A 22,682-nucleotide genomic window follows, 5' to 3' on the forward strand; every position below is an offset into this window, starting at 1 on the left:
TGTGAAATAAAGGAAATCTCTTTATCTACAGCATCTGTGGTTTTTAGCGCGGCATTTAAAACCGGTTTTCTATTTGATTTATATGATAACCTGCTTTTCGGGGCCGCTGCTAAACCACAGAAAACCACTCACATGCGATCATAGGGGGTTGTGACTGGCACAACCCTACCAGGTGAGTGTATCTCTTTCTGTTCTGTCTCTCTACCCTCATACCGGGTAAGACCCTATTGCGCTTTTCCCCCCTACAGCTTTACAGATTCATGTTTGGAAAGGGCATGACATTAAAAGGGTTGTCCTCTACTTTTACATTGATGGCCTACCCTTAGGTCATCAATATCTGATCAGCTGGGGTCCGACACCCCTGCACCCCCGCCAATCAGCTGCTCCTAGTGCCAGCAGCAGCAGAAAGCCAAAAATGCTCAGCTCTGGTGCTGCCCATCTTCTTATAGTGGCCATGGCCGGGTACTCCCCTTCTAATCAATAGCAGGTGGATGTGCAGTACCCAAACACGGCCACTATCATCAGACAGAGCAGCACCAAAGCTGAGCGTTTCCGGCTGCCTGCTGCCGCCGCCAGGACCAACAACAGCTGATCGTCAGGGGTGCCAGGTGTCGGACACCAGCCAGACATTGATGACCTATCCTATAGAAAGGCCATCAATATAAAAGTAGTGGACAACCCTTTTAAATAAAATCACCGGTACTGTTTAATTTTAGTTTAATTGATTAGATGTATGAAAGTGAGAAATAATGGGTCATATTTATTATTGCTGTTCAGTTATAATACAGTGTATACAACTAGACAGTTCTCAAATGTATCTGATATGTCATAGTCCATCGCAGTTTGATTAATTTTTTTCAAATCACTTAAACTAGACACATTACTGTTTTAATTTTTATTGCAAAAGTCATAAAATTTTCTTAGTCACGCATAGATAAACTGCTTTGACAAGAAAAAAAAGTTAGTATTTAAATTAAAAATGTTTCCACAACCATTCAGAAATACATTATTCCCATCTTGGCTTTACATACTAATTCACTTTTATTACTAACAATACACACAGTCTGCAGTGTGTGCAGGTCATCGGGTTTTCACTAGCTGGAGTTTTGCATTGCAGAACTCCGGCTACTGAAACTGAACAACAAAAAGGACGATAAGAGTGCAGATAGCTTTTCAAAATTAATAAATAAGTTGAGTTTAGTACAAGTCAGTTCCTTTCTGGAAGTACAACTACATGTAAAATCAGTTTATGTGATGAAAACAGGATTTACACCAGTTATAGTAAGAAAACAAAAAGTGCAAAATATAACAAGAACGTTAACGTTACTATATCTGAGTGACTTCATTTGTCGAGAAAGATTTTGGCAGCAAGTGATAATTTACATTTTTCCAAATCTAGATTCTATCTGCAGAATTTTAAAGTCACTGGGGCTGATTTATGAACGTTTTTAGCCCAGAATTTTGCTGTATAAAGCTTTGAAAAGTTGCAGAATTTTAGTGCAACTTGAGGCTCCGCTAAAATTTACCAACTTTTGGCGTTCTTATGCCATTTTTGCCCAATTCTAACGAAGTCGGCGGAGTAGCAACGTCTGCCTGTCAAATTCATGATGAGTGGTGGAGTTTGCTATTCCACAAATCTTAAGGGTGCTTTACACGCTGCGACATCGCTAGCGATCTCGTTAGCGATGTGACACGCTAGATCGCAGATGCGATCTGCTGAGATCGCACATAGGTCGTTTTCATAGCGCCGGTCACATGTGAGATCTTGGCAGATCGCATGTGCGATCTGGCGTGTCACATCGCTAACGAGATCGCTATCTTTGTCGCAGCGTGTAAAGCCCAGTTTACACCAGTAGGGACTGGAGTAAGATTTGTGGCCAGGCGCACGCTATTCGCCAGACGTTCCTGATTCAATCAGGAGACCTGCACTCCACCCCACCGGTGGGAAGATAGCCAGTCTTGATGAATCAGGGCTAATGTTTCCAATAACATTTTAATAAGGAAATTCTGATAGATATTCCACTTAATTGTGCGCCATTTGTTTATTATTTATAAAGAAAATGTCTGGTATATCACAGGATAAAATATAAAGTAACAAGGCTTGACTGTTCTCTGGTGTCAGCACAATTCCAATGCATTTAATAGTGTTGCTAGGGAAACAGCCTTTTAAATTCTATTGTCCTTAGCAACCAATCTGTCTCCAGTTGCTTAGGTCTTCTGTGCAAAGCAAACAATGCTGACATAACAGAACAGGCAATGACGTTTAGCCAAGGCCATGTTTTCCAAATCTCTTGCTAATCACATCATCAAAAGATATTTTTGGAAAAAATAATGGGGGGCCCTTTAAGGTCCTATTTATATCAAGTAACATAATTAAGCTATGTATCTATTAATAAAAAAAAAAATCTCGCGCCCTGCTCCCATTAAAAAATGTGCATGCCACGTATCTTTACAGTTCACAATAAAAACACTTATGAATTTACATACAGTAATAATTTATTCAGAAATGTTCAGTTAGATTACTCTGAGACGTCACGGTCTCATCATAAAGGAGCAGCCATCTCACCTCAAATACCAGGACATACACTATACAGCATAGCAGTGGGAGGAATCTACCTAATCTCTGAAAAAACAGAGTCTAAGAAGGGTGGGGGAGAAGTTGGCGGTTGTCTAGAACTGCAACACAGATTTCCTTTTTTTCCTTGTGGATTGTTACACAATACCTACTGTACCTATGCACATCATGAGATCACAGTACTTGGATTGTCAGATCGGTCATGCAGAAAGGCCAGCCAGGGGAGAATTGGGAGGGAAAAAAAAATAAAAAAAAAATAGAAAAACAAAAAAACACCTTTCAGTAGAAGTCACATTGCTTTTTACAGCCATATAAGTTGCTTAGTTATAAGTATTCACAATTACTAAACCAGCAGTCTATTATTCGCTTCAATACAAGTGTTGCCTGATGCGAGTAGGTCAGTCAGATTCTTTCGATAAAAAGGATCCGGTTACAGTTATAGAAAGGGTATCTGTATCATTTCGTTCATTATTCATGTTGATAACAGTATGCTTCGGTGCCCCAAAAAGCTTCAAATGCTCTAAAAGACCCGAAATGGTTTATTGAAAAAGCTCTATAAATAACCTGGGTTTTATTGTTTTGAAGCGGTGTCGGTTATTTTACAGTAAAAGTGACAATATTGTGTCATGTATTATGGCTTCCTGAACAACACTCATCAAAAATCAGTATTTACAGATATATTTGTGTCTTTGAACAATATACACAGACATCTAAAAAATAATACATCAGTATTTCATTGCAAACAATAGCGCATAGTCCTTTCAAACAGAAGTCACCAAATATGAGCCAGAATGTCTTTTAGGACTTTGTGAACCACTAGAGTCTGTAGCTTCACTTTTTGAGTCCCTCTTTTTGGAGTTTGTAGTCACGGGAGTGGGGATCTGGGAAGGTCGGGCTGTGCTACCATCTGCATTACTTTTTCTAGGACTTGGGTTATAGTTAAATGGAGTCACGCGTGCTGCAACAGTCCCACTCGGAGAGCTGTGTTTGCTTGAGCTGCTCGAGCTAAAAGGAGTACGCTCTGAAAAACAATTTTCATTTGTCTCTTGCCCTGATGACTGACCGCTGATTACAGGCTTTGGGTCACTCCCTTTTGGATCCAAACTATCCAATTTGATAAAGGATTTCTGCCTATTTTCCAAAACTACCCCATTTCCATTCCCTGAATTATGCCTTCCTTGCGAGTCTCTTACTCCCTCAACCTTTTCCCCTGGCTCTGAGATATTGTCAATAACTGGGGGAGAATTTCCAGTAGGTGATCTACCTGACCTAGGGTTATTGATTGGGCAGTCCTCTATTCTTACCCAGACATCCTCTGTTTTAGAAACTGCTGGTGCCATTTGATAGACAGTCCTAGTTTCTGTTGATTCAGCAAAAGCATTTGACATTCCATTATTTGCCGTGTCAAGTACTTCATTTTCCTTTATTTTTCTCCAAGTTCCTTTTGCTGATGGACAGTCTGTTTGAAATTTAGGACCTGGAAAGGAACACGGCTGTTTTTCATCTTCACTTTTTGCTTTCTCACTAGATTCAGAAGATGCAGACAAAATGGAAGATGAGCTTCCAGTTCTTCTCCAAGTGCTAACTCGAGGAAGTGAAGATGAATGCTTACTGTGCTCACGCTTCCAAGTTCCTGATCGTGTAATTGGAAGCCTAGATGGTGATTCAGAATGGGATCGGCTTATGTCATGGCGCTTTCGGACATCACTATGTTCTGCTGAGGTGTTTAGGTTTGGAGGTGTTTTTCTCCAGCCGCCTGATTGTACAGAATGAGTTGGTAATGACATATCAGGAAGTGAAGGACTTAATACTGGTGTCTGAGACTGAGATCTTGTTGGAGAATCTGCTCTTGATGAAGATGATAAGGACTCGAACGATGCAGACTCCTCCAATTTTCTCCTTAAAGTTGGACTAGGTGCTTCCTTAATAAAAGTAGACTGACGTACTAAAGTTGGTCTCTCCGATCTATCAGACTCGCTTCCACTAGATTTTGTTGAGGACATTCTAGACAGCTCTACTTTTTTAGTTGATCCAGAGTTATTTGCATTTTGATTGAGGCCTTTTGATGCAGACTCACTTCTTGGGATACCACTGGTTGTTTTCGGTAGATTTGACTGTTTGCTCATATTTTGCTGACTTAACTGCCTACCTGGAGATGTATATGACATTCTGCCTGAGCCAGAGGATCTAGTGGATGCTGTGCTAGGGGAGGATGTTCTTGGCAACTGAGAAAATTTGTTTGGAGGACTTATCCCATTTCTTCCTGGTGAAATTGAACTTCGACCAGGTGACTGCATAGGTCTACTTAATGGTTGAGGAAAAGGTTTTGAAGGAGTGGACTCTCTTGAACCAGATCTAGACGACCCTTTACTTGGTCCACCTGAAGGAGTAGTCTGTCTGTTGTTATAGAATGACTCAGACTTTAATGGTTTTTGAACCCTAGGAGAGCTCGTAGAGTTGTCAGTAGAACTTTTAGATGGTGCATTCTTCAGGACGGGAGCTTTCTTTGAAACAGGGCTTGTACTTGGAGAACTAGCACGTACACCTGGAATATGAATCATTGTCCTACCTCGAGATATGGATGGCATATTTGTTTGTGCTGGCTGTTTACACTGACTTGAAAAATCAGAGCTGGACCGTGATTTTCCTGTAATCATACTTTTATATACCTTCTTTCCTCCTTTAATGCCTTTTGTCTCCTCATCATTTTTCTTACCCTCCAATGAACCTTTTTCTCCAGGCTTTAAAATTCTTGGCCCTTTGTTTGCAGTGATGGGTTTCTCTTCTTTGTCAGGTGTTAGATGGAAAGGAGAGCCCAACGAAATGCCAGATTTCAAAGAAAGGATTGAATCTGAGTCTGAAGATCCTTGCCGAGATAATGAGGCAGCAGCTGCTTGATGTATTCGACTGACAATTGAATTAGCACCTTCCTGGATTGCTTTCCAGTCAAAGTTTTCGGAATCTGGAGAAAATGCATTTTCAGAGTCAGGACTTTGTAAATCTCTTAAATCAAGGGTAAGATCTGGCTCTTCGGCAAGAATACCACCAATACTATTTGAACGGACCTTCTCATTTTCAATTTTGGTCTTTGAGGGCTTCTTCTTCTTTGGCATTGCAGAACTAATACATTCTTGTAACAAATCATCTTCAGAGTCAATGCTTAAAGAACTTAGAGAGCTATTACGAGAAAAGCAAACTGGGGTATCCTCAACATGAAATGATTTAGGAGCATAGCCTGAGGTCTGAGGTCTACGCATTTCCATCTGGGAATCTTGTGGATCACTTGCCTTAGGTGGCTCAATTTCTTTGTTATTATTCTCTTGATCAATATCACTCAGTGAGCTAAGAGATGAATTTCGGGAAAAGCATACAGGTGTATTTTCAATAGCAAAGTTCTGCATTTTCTCATCAGAAGCTCCCCCTCTATCTTGGCCTTTAGATGCAGGTGGAAATGAAGTCTGCTTTTGCAGTAATGATTTTGATCGACCTCTTCCAGCTATGTTACTTTGCTCATGCTGCCCTTGCCCTAATGACTGGTTTGATGATGAATAATTTTTGTCATCTTCTCTTGTGTCAGTTTCTTTCACCTCTTTGTCTTTCCGCAACTCTTCTTTTTCTTTGGATAGATCAACATCATCTTCATCGAAGTCTAAAGAACTCAAGGAATCATTCCGTGAAAAACAGTAAGGTGTGCCCTCAATTGGAGTATAGTGGTGGGGGGAATCAAATGCAAAGCTTCCTTTTGCACGTTCTTCATTGTTAGTTAGTTTCTCATTTGCGTCTCTTGGATTTTTACTGTTCTGTTTTCTTGTGTCATTGTAAGGTTTTTCAGGTATTAAACTCCTTTTTTGATCAGGGTTTTTCTTTGAACGTCCATTTGGTTGCGTCATAGGTTTAACAGGAGAGGTTAGCTTCCTTTCATTTTCTTGTGGATTTCTATTTCCAGGAGCAGCAGCAGATGTATGATTAATTTGATCCATAATCTTTTTGACTCTATAAGGCTTGTGGCTTTTACCTTTGGGCATTGCAGAATGTATACATTCTGCGAGAATGTCACCTTCCTCTGTCTTATCTTCATCTAGACATGGTGTAGCATTATTTTTGCCTTTTCTTACTTTCTTCTCATCTGTACTTCTCCCCTCAGTAGGTATTGTGTCCCTTTTTTCATAGTTAGTAGAAACAGGCGCAGTATTAACCTGATCATTATTCACCAGCTCATTTGGTGGCGATTCTATAGTGAGGTCGCTGAGAGAAGTTGCTGTAGAAAAATTTATTGGTGTGCCTTCTACACAATACACTTTAGGCATATCATCTGTATGGGTGAAACTTACATGCTTTTGAGCCTGTAGTCTGTTTTGAGGAGGAAGAAGTTTATAAACTGGAAGCTGGCTTGGCTTCCTAGCAGTAGGAGGTGCAGCTTTGGGTGCAGTTGGTTGGGAAGATTTCTTGCTTTTCCTTGAGGATTTTGTAGGCATAGCAGATATTATACATTCCTCTAATATGTCGATATCATCATCAGTATCATCGAGCATGTCTTTTTCTGGTTCTCCTGGTTTCTTTTCTTTTTTGTCATGACGCTCCGTGGATTCTTTTGATTTCTCAGACTCTGGTTCATTGACTTGATCATTTTCAAATACTGGAGGCATAATTTTAAGCTCTACATCTTTAGGAATATATGGTTCATCAAGGCTAAGAGCACTGAGGCTTGAAGCACATGAAAATCCATCGGGTGTACTCTCAGTAGCAAAATGTAGCAAGGTATCAGCTTCCTGAAGGACCTGAACTCTCTGAATTGCTGCGTGCACAGCAGTTGGTTTTGCCACTGGCTCCCTTTCTTCTGTACTACTTGTTACTTTTGGTTTACTTGTCTCTCTCTTATTTTGTGCTGCTTGAGGGGGTGGTGGAGTCTTACATCTGCTTGGTGGCATTGTTTGTCCTGGGCTGTCAGGAAGGTCACTAGGACTTATAATTCCACTCACCATACCACTGCATGGTTCACTTTGGACAGAGCTAGCTATTGAATGACTTTCAAAACTATCCAGTGAGCTCACGGAGGTACATCTACTAAACATCAAAGGAGTTTCTTGGACATAATGCTCTGGTGGACTTTTAGGTGTCTGAGCACCACTTTTTGAAGGAGATTTAGCACCTGAAGAAAATTCTACTGATTTGTGTCTTGAGGCATCTGCTGGAGACAAGTTGGAAGCCTGGAGCCTGTTCGTTTTTGATCGTAAATGATGCGGTGCTGAACGAGTTTCGGTAGAACCTTCTTTTCTTGTAGCATCTCGGACTTCTTTTAGTTCAGTTATTTGGAGAGTGTTATTTCTACTTTCTGCCTGAACACTTCTCCCTCGCCCTTCAATTTCATCTTCAGCTGAAGATAAAGATGACAACGAGCTGCAGCGAGAAAAGCATATGGGTGTGTCTTCAACGCAATAAGTTTGTATGGTTTCTTGGTTAATTGATGGAGGTTTACTTGAAGCTTGCTTCTGTCTTGTTTGTCCACTTCTGGTCTGAGCAGAACTAGGATGAAGTTGATTCTGCTGATTTGTATTGGGTGTTGGAGTATTACTGCTGGATGAAGAATGGTCTTTCTTAGTTCTCTGTTTGGAAGAGCTCTTTGAAAAGGAAAATGATGACTTTTGAGGTAATGGTGGAACATCTGGTGGGTACTTTCGACTGTAATCAATGGGCTGCTCAACGTGGTGTTCCTCTTGGTTATATGTAGTGATATTAAAGTTGACTTGCCTGTCATCTTCCTCTTCCTGCTGCTCTTCTTCAGAATAACGTTCACCGAAATTTGTTGTTTTGTCGTCATCATAATCATCAACCTGGCAGTGTGGTTTGGTAGGCTTCTGATTCATTGAAACAGTAGAATTTGCTCGCATTTGATCTCCTTGTGTGTTCGGTGTTCTTGATCTATACGGGGACACATTTTCTGGCTTAGCAAAGTGTGAAGAGAATTTTGTGTGTTTCTCTTCTTTGTTTTCAGTAAATGCATTATAAGATGTCTTTTGGTTCCTAGGCTGCCTTTGCTCATTTTGTTTTAGTTCATTATCTATTAAGTGTTTAGGTCTTGCCCAGCGATCATTTTGAGTTGGGCTTTGTCTGCCAGAATTCAACTGCTCATCTGAGTATTTCAAGCTATAGTTTATTGGGGTGTCTAGTTCAGTGTCATTATCATCCATATGATTAGCACTGTGTATTTTGTGAGCTAGCCCTGCAGGATATTGTCCATAACTGCAAAATTTACTCTCGTCATCCTCAGAGTAAGCCTCAATTGAAGGTTTTACTTGACCACGTTTTCCATAGCCATCTGTACTGCCAACGCTGTTTAAGCTATCATTTGATGACATTTTAATATAGGATACAGGACATGTTCTGTTAGAATGATCTCCTTTGGTGAAACTATATGGGTTTGTTAGAGAATGGTTTGTAGACGACTTTCTGGAACCAGTTCTTTCGTCCAATGCACTGTGCACTTCCGAAGTGGATGGCGAAATTCTGTCTTCAACTAGATGAATATTTGAGACCTCATCCAAAACTTTAGAAATCGGAGTAGTAGTTGTTAGCTGTAATCCAATACGTTTGGATGAATTTACTTCACTCCCTGAATGATAGGTATTTATTCCTGTCCTCTCCCTGTCCTTTTCTGTTCTGTTACCATCACCTGCTGTTCTGGAAGAAGGTGCTGGCAAAACAGTTGCATTCATATATGGAGAAAGGACAGTCAAATTCCCAGGGTTAAAGTTGTCAGACCTGCAGATGGACTCATCATGTCTACTAGAGTCTAGAGCGTATTCACTGTACATATTCTGTTTATGTCTCTGCTTATTGCGGTGAGAGGTTTTAGGACTTAAATTATCAATGTTGTCAAAAGTTTCAGATAAATGTTGTGCATCGAGCTCCGCTTCTAGCGCCTTCTGTTTCCGCACATGAAGAGATGGGACAGTAGAACCTGGAGACATGATATTGGCATCTTTATATTTAGCAGGTCTATTTGCCATTAGATTCCTTAAGGCTGCTGCACTGCCCATTGCTATCATTTTGTGTTTTGAATGGATGAGGTTCTTGAGCATGCTGACGGCACCCATATCCCAGAGAGCTTCCTGGTCCTTAGCATTGCGGGCAGATAAATTCCACAAGGTCCCACAAGCGTTGCTGACAATGGTAAGGCTGTGCGATTTCAAGTGCTGTAATAAGGTTTGTAAGCAGCTGTTCTCCCGAAGGATTTGCCTATGATGAAACAGAAAACACTGTTAGACCAAAAAAAGATCTGATTACGATTGTATATGAGTACTTATGGATGGTGCTATGAACACACCTGTGGTCTTCATTCGTGGCAATCAGGCTGGATACATTTCGCAGTATTCCTCCTCCACTCTCAATAATGGCCAATGTATTAGTCTGACTTCGGTAAGTTAACGTGCCAACTAGGAAAGCCAGGGCTCCATCCACCGAGCATATGTCTGCTTTATTCTCTGTACAGTGGGCTGACAAGTTCCACAGGGCACTCAGGACACTCTTCAGCGTGGATTCCTTAAAAGGAAGTGTCAATTACCATGAGATGATTAGTAGGATTTAGATTTTGCAATACTTTCATTATAACCTGAACTACATATGAAATTAGGAACAAGACATAAAATGCACATCCCCATATTTTATTTACCTTCTTAACATCCAGGGCACACTCTGTCAATGCTTTAACACTGCCAACTTCACGCAAAGTCTTTTTACTGTTGACGTCGGCTCTCCAAGAAAGATTCCTGAGCACACTAGCTATTACCTGTGACAAATATTAACAGATTACATACTGTCCCTTTTATAAAGTAAGTCTTTTACATTGACATATTATTTTCTGAATGATTTAATCAAATGACCTATTACCTTCCAATACTTTTGGTCAAACAGATCTTTGCCCTAGATTTGACTATTATATGAATTACATAGAATTCATGACCAAAATACCTATGTAAATCTACCAATAAGCCTTAGTTATTCTGAATTGTATCTCCATCCTATAATAAAAGGAGTTTTCTGGGATTTTACTTTTAAACTGTGCCAAAAGACATGGTCACAAATAACCATTACTTAGCCCTTATATTCTTTCCAGCTCTAGGATTGCAGCCCCCCGCTAGTACCAGAAATGATGAAAATCAGTACATCAGTCACCTGACCACTGCAGCTAATCACTGGCCTCAGCTGTGATGTTTGCATTTTTGGCATAGGACTGCTGAGGCCAGGGATTTACTAATGTATGGAAAATCATCACTTTTGGTGGGGCAATGATTCAAGGGGTAAAATGTTTTTTTTATTTGAAAACTTTTTTTGTTTTTTATAAACATCCCTAAAAACAGCTTTAACATTTGAGGCCTAGCCAAATAGTTTCAGACATGGACTCAACAAACTGCATACATTGAAGCCTATGGCTTTCAGTGGACTGCGGAGCCTGGGCAGTATGGGCAGGGGACTGATCAGTTTCTTCTCTGCCTCCAATAACCTTTATAAAGTCACTACATTTTTAATGAAAGTTCACTGCAAAGTGCATATTCATTACGTACTCAGCTGGTTTATACTCCACGTCCTGAAGACGTTCTGTGTGCACTGGGATAATAATGGGTCTTTTTACATGGCAATTTATATACTGTATGCTCACCTGCTGCAAATCTTCACTTTCAGATTTCAACTGGGCTACAAGGGCTCGCATACAACTTTTCATTGAACACAAAGTAGCCTGAAAAGCAAACAAATATGTGGAAAAAACTATGAGAAAAAGGTTAACCGTTAATGTGGTTGCATAATGCTGCAAAAGACAGTAAATGATAACCACCTTGTTGGCTACATCTCCAAATGTCAAGTTGGTCAAAGCCATTCCAGCATATCGCCGCAAAGTAACACTATAGTGGTCATTAATCAGTCCATACATTTCACAGTCAACTTGCAAAAGCTCAGCAATAGCCTGTAATCCCCCTGTAACAGAAAACATGAACAACTCAGGTATCACGTTGCACTCAGATTTGTAAGTTATATCTGTAGAACAGTCCTATCTTACCGAGCTCATTCATTGCATGTCTATGTTCTTCATCAAACGAGAGCTTCATCAGCACACAGACGGCCGGACAGATCTGGTGCTCCACAGGGGCGGGCACTGAAAACGAGGAGGGAAATATGTGTGAACAATTGGTTGCCATACAACAATTGCCTTAAATATAACTGACGTATGTAAAATAGTCAATTTATCAAGGATCTCAAGTGAAAGAGACCTTGTAAAACTATTTTCACTTGCAATTAATATTAAAATTAATCTTTAAGTTCAGAAACTGAGGAATCAATTTAATTTCCAATCAGTAGTTGGTCGACAGACCAAATGTATGAGAAAATATGGAAAGAAACAACAAAAAAGCTAAGACAGAATCTATATAGCTGGCCCCCATGGCCCAACCTGTCTGTCAGTTTCCGTGCCAATGGACTAAATAGCTGACCAGTCTGATGACTATAAACAAATTCTGATGTGTGCCCTCACCACAGCCATTAAACAGTTGCTTGGCTATATCTATAACTTCCATAGACAATGGTGCAATGGTGTAAATGTCCAGCTATCAATCCATACAAACGGAGCAGTTCATTTTCTGGATCGGTGGAAGTCCCAGCAGTGGAACCCCCAGCGATCAGAAATTCAACTACAGAAGTGCCTTATAAAACGGAACTTCATTTTTACCCTTAAAAACATCACGCAAATCGAAACAATATATATGCATCCAGCAAAGAAACCAAACGTATGTCCAAGATCTCCACAATAAAAACATATATTCAATCCATACCATTTAAGAATGTACACTCAGTGTACATAATAGCTCCAAAAAAGCAATCATGAAACCACCTCCCAAGGTTCAAATATATATAGTTTAGTCTTTGATTTGGTCACTATTTCTCCTGCATAGTTTGTCCTTGGGTTGGAGGGACTCTTAAAGCCATCATCAGAAAATGGCATTGTTTAAATCAGATTTTTTGTGGTACATGCATTTTTTTTTAAGAAAGAAGAGAAAAAAAAGGTTTTTTTCATATCACAATCTTTAGAAAAAATAAAATAAATCGTTAACCTTGCAATTTTTACACTGGGCATTTTTTAGACTCTTATTACATATACGGTACTTTGTGTGGTTTCAGAAAGAGTTTACAGGACTTATATTTTTTTTTAAAAAATATATTCAAAAACCTGATGTAATCAATAGGTAATTTTCTGATTATACTTTCCATCTAACATCCTAAACAGCAGCCCTGTAACTGTCCCTCATCCCTCTCTTTGCTCTTTATAATAGCAGTCATAATTGCCCCTATCACTCCTAGACATTTCCTTCTTAAATGGGTTGTCAGGGACTTTTTCAATTTATGGCCTATACTAAGGAGAAGTCCTCAATATCTGATCGATGCAACACCCAACATCCGTCCCAATACTGGCCGGATGTGCGCAGTTGAGGAGTGGAACTACAAAGCATAGGGGCCCAGTTCGAGTACTCCAGACCCACCCCACAAGGTTTCAAATAGGGGGCGGATATGCAGTACTCAGCCGTGGCCACTATACCGTTGATGTAGGTGCAGATCCGCAGCTGAGCAGATCCGACTGGCAACGTGAACAGCTGATCGGCAGGGGTTCCGAGTGTTGCACCCTCACCGTTTAAATACTGATAACTTATCCCAAGGACTGGCCATCAGTATAAAAATCCCAGGAACCCCCTTTAAATGTATCAGATACTTCACAGTAGATAAGAGACTGGGGCTGGGTATCAGGCTGTCTTGGAGCGCAATGCAGTTTGCAGAAGACACAGCTCTAGACTTAAGGCTCTCAAAGGGCAGCACACATTGCTGTGTTTGACACTGTGTGACAGTGTCCCAATGACCGCGGAGATCGTTATACAGGTCGCTACTGCGACCTCTATCGTTACTGTGTCGTTGGTAAGGTCTGACTGTGTGACATCTCACCAGCGACCTCCCAGCGACTTACCAGCGATCCCTATCAGGTCGTATCGTTGTCAGGATCGCTGGTACGTCGTTTAGTGTGACGGTACCCTTAAGCAAGTTATCTGGTGGATGGGTGATAATGTGCCAAGATTAGAATAACTCTTTCAATGAGAACACTGACTACTCTGTAGTGGTGAAGCTCTCAATTGCCTTTGAACAAGACACATGTTCCAGCATTAATGGGTCACATCACCACGAGTGCAGGCATAACATTACATGCTATTTAAATTCTGCCATACTTGGATTTTTGTCCTGGTCCATTCCTTGTTCGTGCGCCTCTTGCCATTCCCAACATGTTTCACAATAGGCTCGGATTTGTTCAAGGAGATGCAGGACTCGGATTTCCCTCCTTCCCCTCTTGTCATCAGGTTGGGAGTGTATGATATTGTGAAGAGCTGCGCTGGCCCTGGCACGTGCCTCCTTACTTCCACGGGAGTTTCCCAGCAGCACCGAATCCTTATCGTTCCCATGCAGTAGTTGGATGAGCAGAGGCAGACATCCGGACTGACGCATGGCAATGCAACTATCCTGGGAGCTTGACATGGCTAGCAGAGTACGAGACATGTCATCCTTGTCATGAGTACCAAGCATTGACAGAAGGGAATATACCATTTCCACCTACAAACAGATTTTTTTTGTAATGTTAATTTATATTTACAAAAGACGAACATTAACTAAAATAAGTAAAAATAAAAGAAATAAAGCAGAATGTGGTATAGTCATGGTCTCATATTAGTCTTCAATCAAACAAGTTACTGTGACAACATAGTGTATAGATAAAGCTTTCACATGGGTCATCAGTGCCCATTATAGTTCTGTGCCTATGGGGGCACACAGGAGTCACTTACTGTGTCAGCAATCACTACAAGAATGGAGTCTAGAAAAAGCCTAGCACGGCTCTACAGCTAAGACATCTTGAGGCCTTGGTTGGTTTCCTTCTCAGTAGTTAAATGCGCGCCGATTGGCTAAATAGGAGCTCGCCAACATCATTTAATAGCCTGTATATACAAGCCGACGGCACTTCCATATTCACTGAATAATGGTCAATTGTTTTGTGTGTGTAGAAAAATCACATTCTTGGCAGAACATCACCTGTTTACAGAAGATGATGTGCTGCCGAGAACAATGAGCTGTTAAGCTGGCTTAAAACTCCTCTCATCTGATGAGCAAGCGGTTTCCTCGTTCATTGGGTGTGATTGCTGGCCTAATAAGAGAAGACCTTGATGAGGAAATTAACACTCCTAGGAACGCTTGTGAGCGCTACTTTCCTAAGAAACAGTGGATGGGCCCATAGATTTTCTGCTGAGCTTGTCTTCAGTCTTAGAGACCAACATTACAACATTCAGTGTTACATGGTCCATTTACCTTGGTACCAAGATGACTAGTCAGCCTTCGTGGAACGGAGTAGGTATTGTTTGAGCTCATAACACTGGCAGTCTCATGATCCCCACGAGTTGCGGTGCCCTATAATAAAGAAAGCAATAAAATGTAAATCAAATGGATTTTCATGTGCTTTAGTTCCAGGTAGATACCACCTTTTCTTAGAAACCCCAAGATGAACTTATGTATGTCTAGCAAACTAGATTATCAGCAGCACACAAGCAATGTATTGTTAAAAAATAAGATTATAGCTGTTATTCTTCTGCATAGCTGTTTAGGCTATAAACCCCCCTATACACAATAGATAGCCATCAGCTGAAGTTTGGTTCGACTGACAAGTATCTCCCCTGACACCCCCATACAGAGGAGCACTCTCTGTGCCAAGCGTGCCTGTGTTCTCGGAAAGCCGCTGTCACATCTTCTATTGGCGGGTTATCTCAAAAGGATCGGCAGCCCAACATTGAACATGCGGTGGGAACTTTCTCTCTGTAGAGGGAGAGCCCCGATACACAGACTGGGGGAGTATTTGGGATAATGTGTATGGCAGCCTAAGGGTATTTTCACATAGTGCTGTGGATTTTCCATCTAGATTTGCAATTATAGCAGTCACTCAAATCTTATCATTTGGATATTCCATCATTTAATGATAAGCAGGGGGTGCTGCATACAATACTGAGAATGAGGGAAATGCATTGATGATGCATGAGTACAACACCATCTAATTTTCCATTATTCCCATTTCCCAGGCTATCTCACCTATAGAGTTATGCTGCAGTTCCCAGCACAAGTAGGTGTCACGACTGGTGTGGGGGAATACCAGATGAACAGCGAATTGGGGGTGGGGTGGGGTTGGGGTTTTGAGGGAAACCCTGTCTCTAGGAAAGGGGGAACATGGTGACCCCTGGTAATACCTACTGCTGGCCCCTTGCTCCCCTAAGTAGGTTCTGCAACTATGCACCGATCGGGATACCTATGCCCTGAATGACCCAGAAATAGGCCCTACAGGATAAGCACTAGTAAACCACACTAAAGGCCACGTCACACTAAGCAACATCGCTAGCAACATCGCTGCTAAGGAACAACGTTTGTGACGTAACAGCGATGTTACTAGCGATGTTGCTGTGTGTGACATCCAGCAACAACCTGGCCCCTGCTGTGAGGTCGCTGGTCATTGCTGAATGTCCTGGACCATTTTTTAGTTGTTGCTGTGTGTGACAGCGACAGTGCAACAACTAAATGTGCAGGCAGCAGGAGCCGGCTTCTGCGGACGCTGGTAACCACGGTAAACATCGGGTAACCAAGAAGCCCTGTCCTTGGTTACCCGATATTTACCTTCGTTACCAGCGTCCGCCGCTCTCACACTGCCAGCTCCCTGCTCTCTGCACACGTAGCCACAGTACACATCGGGTAATTAACCCCATGTGTACTGTGGCTAGGAGTGCAGGGAACAGGGAGCCGGCACTGGCAGTGTGAGAGCGGCAGACGCTGGTAACGAAGGTAAATATCGGGTAACCAAGGTAAGGGCTTCTTGGTTACCCGATGTTTACCGTGGTTACCAGCGTCCGCAGAAGCCGGCTCCTGCTGCCTGCACACGTAGCAGAGTACACATCGGGTAATTAACCCGATGTGTACTGTGGCTAGGTGTGCAGGGAGCCAGCGCTAAGCGGTGTGCGCTGGTAACCAAGGTAAATATCGGGTTGGTTACCCGATATTTACCTTAGTTACCAAGCACAGCATCGCTTCCACGCGGCGCTGGGGGCTGGTCACTGGTGAGATCTGCCTGTGTGACAGCTCACCAGCAACCCGTGTAGCGACGCTCCAGCGATCCCTGCCAGGTCAGGTTGCTGGTGGGATCGCTGGAGCATCGCTTAGTGTGACATCTCACCAGCGACCTCCTAGCAACTTACCAGCGATCCCTATCAGGTTGTATCGTTGTTGGGATCGCTGGTAAGTTTAGTGTGACTGGGCCTTAAGACCTAAAGAACACACAGGGAAAACAAACAGGGGAATGCAAACGGACACCTTAATTGCAAGAGGACTTTGGGAGAATCATCACAATGTACAACAACGTGTTACGAAAGGAGATTTCAAGCTGACTGCTTGCAATCTGGACAGCATAGCAGTAAACTATCACCGGCAACAAACCAGGGGAATTGCAGGTATATATAAACACAGGAAGTGGGGATAAGGATTTGCAGCTGAATTGCCAAGATATCTGCAGGGTCCAAAAGGGAAAGAGCTAATTTTAGCAGGGAAGATACATAGAACTCCATTCACACCAAGAAAGAAGGAATGGAATATCAACAAGCAGTTTGTGCCAAATGCAGCGACCTCCTGCAGCCAGATACCACAGGGTTGTCTGTCAACCGTGACACATTTGTGACAGTGGGTAGCTACAAGGAGAATAAAAACAATTAAGAGGTCCCAGCTCTACACAGAGCCCTGTGTTCCCTTAATTCTCAGATCGGTGGAGCGCTTTCAATCCTAAATTCTAGTGATAGCTATAGGAAAACCCCTTTAAATTCTCAAACAAAATATTCATATAGATGGTTGCTCTATTATGTGGTATTATTGGGAACAACCCCCTTCTAAAAGGCCAGAGTTATATAAAAAAAAAAAAAAACCCAACTCACACTCACCCTCCCGATACGGCGCTCGTGTGACATTTTGTTATGTGAGCAGTGAAGTCACTTAGTCTCTGCTGATCGGCTGCAGCCTTCACCATTTTGTGCACTCTGACAGAATATTAATAAGCAGCAGCCTTTCAGCTATCGATGACTGGCTGCAGCGCTCACCTGACCTACCACCACGTGAGTGCTGGGAGACCTGGTGCAGGCGCTGCTGGAATGGTATTGGTGCAGGAGAGGAGTATAGGCTTTTGTTGCTTTAGGGTACTTTCACACTTGCGTTTTTTTCCTTCTGTCACAATCCGCCGTTTTGGAAAACAGCGGAATCCGTTAACGGATTCCGCTGTTTCCCACAGATTTGTATGGATGACGGATTGTGCCAAAAGGACCTGCGTTGCTTCCGCTGGGCGACGCTCCGTTGCTTCCACCCAGCAGGAGGAACGCAGCATGTAATGTTTTTTTGAGCAGCGGAATCCTCAGGATTTCACTGCGCATGCTTTCTCTGGCTCCCTGCACCCGTAACCAAGGTAAATATCGGGTAACCAAGGAAAGTGCTTTGCCTAGTTATACCCGATATTTACCTTGGGTACGTGTGCAGGGAGCCCGACACTTCCCCGCTTGGCTCCGCCCCCTCCCGCACTCCACTCCGCATGTACACACACACACACACACACACACACTCACCTGTCCTCAGCGCCATGGCCCCGCTCGGCTCCACCACCCCGCACTCCGCCCCCGCACACATTCTTGGCGGCCGAGCGATCAGCTGATCATCCGGCGGCTGGCTACTGGGAGCGATCAGCTGATCACCCGGCGGCCGGCTACTTGGAGCGATCAGCTGATCACCCGGCGAACGGCTGCTGTGAGCGATCAGCTGATCGTTCACAATAGTCTGCCGCCGGTAAACTGTAAAAAAAAAAAAAAAAAAAAAAAAAAAATCCAAACGGATTCCGTTGTTTAGCAGCATCTGTTGCATCCGTTGTGCCACTATATGCAACACATCCGTTGCATCAGTCACACAACGCAATGCAACGGATACCATTCAACACAAGTGTGAAACTAGCCTTACTCCACCATTTAGTAACGTTCTGTCCTAGTATTAGACAATTTCTCAAAGATGGCTCTCATCCTAAAGCTTACATAAATACTAAACTCATCTGAAGGATGGGGTGATAAAAAATCCTAAGGAAAGGTTTTATGTTACGTTAATTAATTGCACTACAAAAAGGAAACCGAAAGAAATAATTCTTTTCCGTCCTACGTAATTAAGATAAAGCTAGAAATGTGAAAGACGCAGTGACAGAAGCACAACTACTGTTGGGCAAGTTTTGAACATGCAGCATTGGGAAACCGCTGATTTCTTCATATTTATATATCACTAATTTAAAGAAGTGGAGTTTACTTATTGGAGCCTCCGTACCCATGGAAAAGGGAAAATTGTATATATACAGCACACTCCCTCATCTAGAGGCCATTAATCGCTGTCAGCACAGCGCTGCAACGGGAACTAATCTGTGTAGAATTCTACTTCTGAGGAACAACTTCCTTCTCATAAGACAGTATGAAGAATGATGATCACTTACCAGATGGGTGATGAACAATTATGTGAAACAAAGTTTTGAGAAAAGAAATCTAATATTTATAGTTAAAAAGAATCCATGACCAATATAACAGCCAAGACTCTATTATTTTAGCCCCAATGTCTAAGGTACAATTATTAATGCAGCCAGCACAAAGGGCAGTGATAGAGAGGGCGCTCCTTTTGTTTCTTCTCACGAGACAGAAAATCTTCACTGGTCCAGAAACACAGAAGCATACGGGCACAGTCTCAGGGGTATGAAGGGATTACAGCTCGATCCATTAAGTCACGCAGTGATTAACCTTCTCCACCCATGCAGCACTCACGGACCAGAAGATTCCCCAGATGGCCCATGAAAGGCCCTATGCTCCAGCCACTAGCCATATGGCACGAAAACATGATGCAAATACAGTGTAAATGATAATGGAAAAAATACAGAAAATGCCTAACATCTCTAAAATAGGAAATCAGGTGACGATGCATCGGAGGACTTTTTGTCATGTAGTGTCTGCATATTCGGACATTGTATCTTCTAAATATGCGACAATCAATAAGTGACTCAAACAATTGTATGTATTAAATATTAGTTCTATATTAAATACATATTTATTTACAAGAATAACTATTTATTGCGTGATATAATGCCCATGTGCATCAACCCTTTTCTAGTGCCTAGACCTTTTCATATGATCTTCATTAATAACTTCCAATTCAAAAGCGCAGACAAAAGAGAAACAATAGCACGGAGTTCAGAGGACGCCTGTTCTTTCAGCGGGACGGTCATAGATTATACATAGTCCAAACAATAACAGTTCCCAGTTACATGATTTGGAAGTGGAGCAGGTAAAATGACGAGATCAATGCATAACAAAATATCATCAGGATCAATAATACAAAGTGTGTATCAATGCGCTGTATTGGAAACATTTTTGTTCAGTTAATATTCCAGCAAATTTTGCACTTCTAATGCTAACCCCCCTGTAATATTCTAGCTGTGCCATTTATATTATCCAATGCATTATGAACTTTTAAAAAGGACTATCTGGGTCATGTTATAGTCATTCTGACAACGTGTCTAGTACTTTCACGCAGTGTAGAGAGGTTGTCAGTCTGACTTCCTTGAACGAGAGGTTTTCATATTATCGCCTACTAAATCCCACCTGGCAGGTCTCAGACACCTCCTCTCCCTAGCTCCACCATCTTTGTATGTCCTTCTGCTGTATATCAGATTGCAGCAATATAGTGAGTCTTTATAATTAGATGAAGTGCTAAACCTCCCCTGAATAGTACGGTTTATGCAGAATATGGCTTTAGCCGGTGTCCTCTGCCTTCTGCTTGTAAGAACCACAAGCTATAGGCAGCAGGAGGCAGAGGAGGTGACGAAATCTCTGCAGTGCGAGTCAGAGAACAGAAGATCTGACAACTATCTATAACCTCACTGCTTCACCACCGTGCGGAGCTGCCGCCCCACCACCGTGCGGAGCTGCCGCCCCACCACCGTGCGGAGCTGCCGCCCCACCACCGTGCGGAGCTGCCGCCCCACCACCGTGCGGAGCTGCCGTCCCATCTACACCCCACCTACTGTCTCCTCCCCATAATCCTATAGAATGTAAGCCCGCAAGGGCAGGGCCCTCCTCCCTCTGTACTAGTCTGTCTACTGTAACTTGTATATGTATTTTGTATGTAACCCCCTTCTCATGTACAGCACCATGGAACTAATGGTGCTCTATAAATAAATAATAATAATAATAACTATCTATCATTCTATCTATCCATTAGGTGGGATACAAAGCAAGTCCAGTGTAACGAGCAACCACCTCTCTGCAAAAACAGAAGAATTAAGGGAAATACATTGAAACTATCAGAAAGAATAAAAAAGGTGATAACATGATAGCCTAAAAATGGCACATCAATTAAAACACATACAAGAGCCTTTACACCAAGATACCAAGAGCCAGCAGCCTATGGCACTCCAATTGTGGTGACACTACAACATTTTAAAGCAGCATTCCAGAATTTTTTTTTGCCTGCAATGTGCTACATAGGTTATTATTACAGCACCTTTGTCCACAGGTGTCAATCTCTGCCAAACTGGCCTGACTGACAGCTCCTAAGTGACCCTCCTGCTGCGGAGGTCCCACACTGCATAGTGCAAACTGCAGCTGTAGCCCTACTGGGTATGGGGGTAATATTATATACACTTGGACTCCTAAAATGCTCATCTTTATAGCAATGTTATATAGCCATTCTAGCATGGATTTACACCAGCCACATACAGCCTGTATTGTGAAATTCGATCAAAAATGCACTGTAAAGGTTTAGCAAATTGGAGCACATAGCTACTACCAGCCTAGCTCAATTACTGGACAATTCAGGACTTGCTTGAACTTGTAAGGGTGCTTTACACGCTGCGACATCGTTAGCAATCTCGTCAGCGATGTGACACGCCAGATCGCAGATGCGATCTGCCGAGATCGCACATGTGACCGGCGCTTATAAAACGACCTATGTGCGATCTCGGTAAATCGCATCTGCGATCTAGTGTGTCACATCGCTAATGAGATCGCTAGCAATGTCGCAGCGTGTAAAGCACCCTGTAGTATCACACCTATCATGCTGTAGATTGCTGAACTTTCCACTCTTCAAAATTATTTATGAAATCGCTTATGCAGCACTATACAGGCAAAAAAAAAAAATTACTGGATTGGTGCTTCAAAAAAATTGTTGGGCAAGTATATCCCCCACATGTTTTGATTTCAAAAGTGGAGAGACCCCAAAGTATCTTGGATCGGACAGTCGCAGAAAAAAAAAAGTGTGATGTGAACAGCGCATGAATCTTGTTAATTAGAAGAGAACTGGTGTCAGATCATGCAAAGAATATATCTGCAACAATGGCCACAATGGGAACAGGAGAAAGGCCTGTACAAGACTTGGTTCTGACATGTCAGTTTTAAGACTTTTCTTTCTTCCAAAAATGAAACAAGTTAAAATATATATTTGTAATTTAAAAAAGAAAAAAAAAATGTGTTACACTTGAGGGTTTACTTTTGGCATTTTACACTAGTCATGGACAGAACCACCCCTGATGAAGCTAGATGCGAAACGTGCGTCAGGTGCGCTTTGCCTGACTGGTGTGTTCATTCATTATGGCACTGTGCACTTTTACTATTTATGCAATTCATTTAATAGGTACAAATAACGCTTGTGTGTATTTTTACACTAGTATTTTTTTTTTTTTTACTATCTATATAATATGGTTTCAAAATATTGTTATGCACCTTTTTTTTTGTCACTGGGCATTATTTATATGATTTATTTTGTACTAATGTGCACTTCATTAATTTATGATTCCATATACTCTTTCATACCCATATTTGCTATTTTGCATATGAATTGACCTTTTATATTTCTTTATAGTTCACTTTTTGTACTGCTGCTTTTGTACCTCTGTCTCTATTTCTATGTATTGAATAAAATGGACTATTTTATCATACATCTTTGT

At 41.9% G+C, this 22,682-nt stretch overlaps 1 protein-coding gene across 2 annotated transcripts in view; it reads right to left on the minus strand.

Moving 5' to 3' along the window:
- Positions 1-1,574: 1,574 nt before the first annotated feature.
- The window catches only part of APC (APC regulator of Wnt signaling pathway), a 57,827-nt gene continuing 36,719 nt past the window's right edge, over positions 1,575-22,682 (minus strand). For both annotated transcript variants that reach the window (XM_075325012.1, XM_075325011.1), the window contains exons 6-13: positions 14,960-15,058; positions 13,834-14,212; positions 11,628-11,723; positions 11,406-11,545; positions 11,232-11,309; positions 10,245-10,361; positions 9,900-10,114; positions 1,575-9,811 (exon numbers count right to left, since the gene is read on the minus strand). In XM_075325012.1, the coding sequence (XP_075181127.1) occupies positions 3,337-9,811; positions 9,900-10,114; positions 10,245-10,361; positions 11,232-11,309; positions 11,406-11,545; positions 11,628-11,723; positions 13,834-14,212; positions 14,960-15,058 (7,599 nt within the window). In that variant the 3' untranslated portion in view covers positions 1,575-3,336. The remainder of the gene's footprint in view (positions 9,812-9,899; positions 10,115-10,244; positions 10,362-11,231; positions 11,310-11,405; positions 11,546-11,627; positions 11,724-13,833; positions 14,213-14,959; positions 15,059-22,682) is intronic.

The sequence above is a fragment of the Anomaloglossus baeobatrachus genome, chromosome 1 (assembly GCF_048569485.1).
Source record: "Anomaloglossus baeobatrachus isolate aAnoBae1 chromosome 1, aAnoBae1.hap1, whole genome shotgun sequence".
NCBI lineage: Eukaryota > Metazoa > Chordata > Amphibia > Anura > Aromobatidae > Anomaloglossus > Anomaloglossus baeobatrachus.